Source organism: Babesia bigemina, scaffold Bbigscaff_73801, assembly GCF_000981445.1.
Source record: "Babesia bigemina genome assembly Bbig001, scaffold Bbigscaff_73801".
Taxonomy (NCBI): Eukaryota; Apicomplexa; class Aconoidasida; order Piroplasmida; family Babesiidae; genus Babesia; species Babesia bigemina.
In genome coordinates this window covers 1-4,473 of record NW_012237304.1, presented here as the reverse complement: position 1 = coordinate 4,473, position 4,473 = coordinate 1, and the positions used below count along the sequence as shown (strand labels likewise).

Genomic DNA, 4,473 nt, shown 5'->3' with positions numbered 1-4,473 from the left:
GGCTGTTAATGGGATCGACGAACAGTTCACTGACAGTCTCATGTAACATTTCGTCAACACGTTATTGCACGGTAGCCCGGACATCCAGCAAAGCATCTCGAAGATGTTACATGGACGTTTCTTCGCAGAGAAGGTGGCGACGTGGCAGACTTGGTAATATATCTGGAGACAGTCGTGCAGTGTATCCAGTGCGTTTTGCTTGGATTTATCAATGTAATACAAGTGGTGTTCATCACTTCCGAACATACGTTTGCAGATGAATAGTCCTGTCATGCCTTTACTGTCCTGCAGCTCCCAGTGCTTCTTCCCGTCCTCGGTAACCTTGTAGCCTTGAGTGGCGAAATATTTTCCGAGCTCTGTGTTTATGTTTATTTGATCGCTTTTACACCTTGCAACGCAGTACTTAAGTATAGTCTTGAACTCGGAATACAGGATGGAGAGCAGCGACAGGCACACTTTAGCGCACTTGTTGCCATCATCCGTAACTTTCGTAGTTCTTGCATCGACTAATATCATACCCTCCGAGCCTCCATCATATCTATTAATGTACGCCTTTCCAAGTTCACCCACCAGACCCCGGAGGCCGTGGGCAATGGTTTCCAGCAGCGGAGTGTTCGGCTCAGAAAATGACTCAGGGTGGAGGCCATCGATCGCATCGGTCAGTCCGTTCAGCAGTCTGGGCACATGATGATCGTACCTGTTGCCGGCTCTGATTTGGTGGATTAATTTCTCGAGTTCATTTTGTACGCAAGTAACGGCGTCGGCGTAGTTGTTTGTTGGCCTCTGAGACGAAGGGTGTTTCTTGGCATGGTTGGCGTCGTTCTCTCTGCCGATCTCATCTTTGAGGTAGGCGTGGAGTGGTGAGCAGAAATTCTGGAAAGCCTCAGACAGAGTGTCGAGTTTTAAGTCATCTTTCTTAGGAACGATGTTGGTAGTCAATGTTTCATGCAATTTTCCCATAAACCTTTATAGCCTTTTTGCAGGTCTTCATCGATATGGGTTGGCAGCGTATCTAGTTCGCTGTGAAATCTTTTCCCGCAAATTGTGTGAGCAGCATTTTAAATGACGAAACGTAATCTATACGGGCCTTTTTGGTGAGATGTTCCTTGGCTTCTGTCACGTTCGTGCCAACGTGTGCCTTAAGTCCGTCTATTGTTTTATTGCGTACATCATCGGCTCCGTTAACGAACTCCTTGGCTTTCTTAATGGCACGTCCCAAGTCACCAGTGCGGAGGTTGTGAAGATTGTCCTTGATTTCTTGTAGACTGCCTTTAACCACTTTCATATCAGTCGACTTACCGATCGTTTTACTTTTAAGAGTCTGCAATAATTTGTTAACATCTGCAGCAGAACGGGCGAACTCCTCGGTGATTGCATCGAGACTTTTTTTTATTTTGGAAGACATACTACTGATGCCCGCTTTAATCTCATGAACCGTTATATCCTCAACTCTGTTTCTAACAGCTTCGATTGTTTCATCGAGTTTACCAGCAAAGTTCTCAGTTGTGTTAGATTTCCCGGTAGCTGTTTCAAGTTGACGATGTAGCTTTTTAGCATCTGACAGCGCTGTGTCTAAGGTTTGGGCGATGCTTTGGCGGCCACGAATACTGTTCCCCAGTGCAAATGAATGAAGTTCGTTAGCAACCTGCCTAGATTTACATGAGAGAAATGAGAGGGTGGCATAGATGGCCTCAGAAAGATTAGTAGTTTTAGTAATGGCGACGCCATTGTTTACCGCACTGTTGACTGCTCCGACAATGGATCCCACATTTTCATGTATCTTACTCTCTAGTTGTTCTGCGAAATTGTTACAACCGAGTTTGATGGCTTCGACATATTTTTCAACGTTATCAGTTGATTTGGGTTTATTTTCGACATTATCATTAATTTCTTGTTGAACCTTTTTACCGGTGATATCGATAATATTGGCGCCGGAGGTCTTGAGTTGATCCATAATCTTATCTTTAATAACCTTGTTTATATTTTCCTGACTGCCTTTGTCGGTAAACTTCCCAGTGTTTTCACCGCCTAAGTAATTGGCGATATACCCATTCACATAAGTTTGTAACCATCCTTTTCTACCCTTTTCCTCACCCACGATGTCGTTTAGCCACCCTTCCACCGTCTTTTCAAATCCAGCGCCATACTGATAACTGTATGTGTTTAATACATTCAAAACACCCTGCAGGCCTTTCGTAGCTCTCGTGCTTCCCTGTCCTTTTATACTCACCATCTCATTTTTTATCTTATCGAAAATGTTATTAATGTCTTTCTGATTTTCAAATTGTTCTCCGAGCTCCGTAATAGTCTGATCAACCTGACCAGTCAAGGCTAAAAGGTCTCTCCAATAAGCGTCAAGCCTATCTTTCCACGCCGTTAATACGTCAGTCGACGTGTAAATTTCGTTAGTTGCCGATCTGCCAATCTCTTTTCTTTCCATCTTCTGCATCCCTTCCATTGCACTGTTAATCATACTGTCCGCACTATTGATACATGCTTCCAATTCGCCAACATACTTAGTCAAATTCGTATCAATTTTTTCAAGCAAAACCAAAATTATTTTAACCGCCTCCTTTAATCTGTCCGCCAACAATTTTACATCTTTATCTATATTATCATTCACGCAGCTTTTGACGTTTTCAAGTTTTGTCGATATTAATTCTTTCATTGTTCCCAAATCGTCAGACTCCTTTGCCGACAACTTGGTCAAACGCTCAGTCTCATATTTTATAACATTACGAGCAGTGTCTATTTTGTCACGCAGCTTGTAATTAAGATCGTTGAGTGCCTCTCTAATTTTTTTGTTTTGTGGCTTGTTTGTATCTATATCGCTGTTGAATTTTTTTATGTATGTAATGCAATTTAGCAGCAACTTTTCAGTCTGGTACACCTGTGCGTCGTTCCCAGACGTCCCAGTCACTTTATCAGCATCAATGCTTTTAACGCCTTTCATCAACGATCCGTCGGTTTTTGAGTAATCTATCAACTTCTCGATTAGATTTTTCAAACTATCATTGCAATTCATAACACTCATATTGTATGCCGACACTTTACCGGTGACCTTTTGGATACACCTTTTAAAAGCTTCATGACCATTCCAAATTTCTTTTCTAATCTCTTTAGTCGCACTAATTAACGTTGTTTTACCCACACTGTAAGGCTGTTTCTCGCTGACATCCTTAAGCACCTGATACAAAAATCCCATCACTGCATCACACAGCCTGTCCAGGTCGGAGTACACAATACCACTGCCGTCGTAGCCTTTGGAGTCAGAGTTGAAGCCGAGGAAAGTTTCGAGGCCGGAACATAAATTCTCTAAGAGATTTTTACAACTGTTTTCTTCAGTCAATCCTTTAAGACTCTCTCCAAGCTTTTTAACCTGCTGCAACTTGGACTGGATGTCATTCAAGGCTCTTCTAGTAGCATCGTCAGTAAGAGAATGGTCAGTATCAGCAAGTTATTATAATGTTTAATGGAGGTCATAGCGTTAATAAGACGAAGTAATTAGAGAGATTTGGAGTTAGGGTGAACATGATGGGACATGGCAGTGGCAAAAGGTGGAAGAGGGAAGTGAAGGGTGACAAGGCACAAGTTATTATGTGGGTTAAAGAGGTCATAGCGGTATATGCGCGAGGTATTCAAAAGATGTGGAGTGGATAAAGGGACGATGTAGAGTGGGTAGAGGAGCGATGTAGAGTGGGTAAAGGGGCGATGTAGAGTGGGTAAAGGGGCGATGTAGAGTGGGTAAGGGGCGATGTAGAGTGGATAAAGGGGCGATGTAGAGTGGGATAGGGAGCGATGTAGAGTGGATAAAGGGGCGATGTAGAGTGGATTATAATCACTACTCTGGTAACCATGTCATCGCTGCCGAGACCATGTCATCGCTGCCGTAACCATGTCATCGCTGCCGTGACCTTGTCATCGCTGCCGTGACCATGTCATCGCTGCCGTGACCATCAACTTGGTCAGGTGCTTGGTCATGGCATTGGTTAGCACTTTGGTCAGCACATTGGTCACCACATTGGTCAGCACATTGGTCAACACTTTGGTCAACACGTTGGTCAACACTTTGGGCAGCACTTTGGTCGACAATTTGGGCAGCACATTGGTCACCACGTTGGTCACCACGTTAGTCGTGGCATTGGTCAGGTGCTTGGTCACCACTCTGGTCATGGCATTGGTCAGCACATTGGTCACCACGTTGGTCACCACGTTAGTCGTGGCATTGGTCAGCAGCTTGGTCACCACTTTGGTCATGGCATTGGTCACCACCTTGGTCACCACGTTGGTCAGCACCTTGGTCACCACGTTGGTCGTGGCATTGGTCAGCACGTTGGTCAGCACGTTGGTCATGGCATTGGTTAGGTGCTAGGTCACCACTTTGGTCATGGCATTGGGCAGCATCTTGGTCATGGCCTTGGTCAGCACGTTGGTCGTGCCATTGGTCAACACTTTGGTCATGGCATTGGTCAG

At 44.5% G+C, this 4,473-nt stretch overlaps 2 protein-coding genes across 2 annotated transcripts; both read right to left on the bottom strand.

Annotated features, from left to right (window-relative positions):
- Positions 1-3,205, bottom strand: BBBOND_0005130 (hypothetical protein, conserved; the record flags this gene model as incomplete). Its single annotated transcript, XM_012915342.1, has 2 exons — positions 1-964; positions 1,068-3,205. Coding segments are annotated over 2 exons (3,102 nt in total), but the record flags the coding sequence as incomplete, so codon positions are not given.
- A 713-nt stretch (positions 3,206-3,918) lies between these two features.
- Positions 3,919-4,257, bottom strand: BBBOND_0005120 (hypothetical protein, conserved; the record flags this gene model as incomplete). Its single annotated transcript, XM_012915341.1, has 1 exon — positions 3,919-4,257. One exon carries the CDS (start codon positions 4,255-4,257, stop codon positions 3,919-3,921), a length of 339 nt encoding a protein of 112 aa, XP_012770795.1.
- Positions 4,258-4,473: the final 216 nt, after the last annotated feature.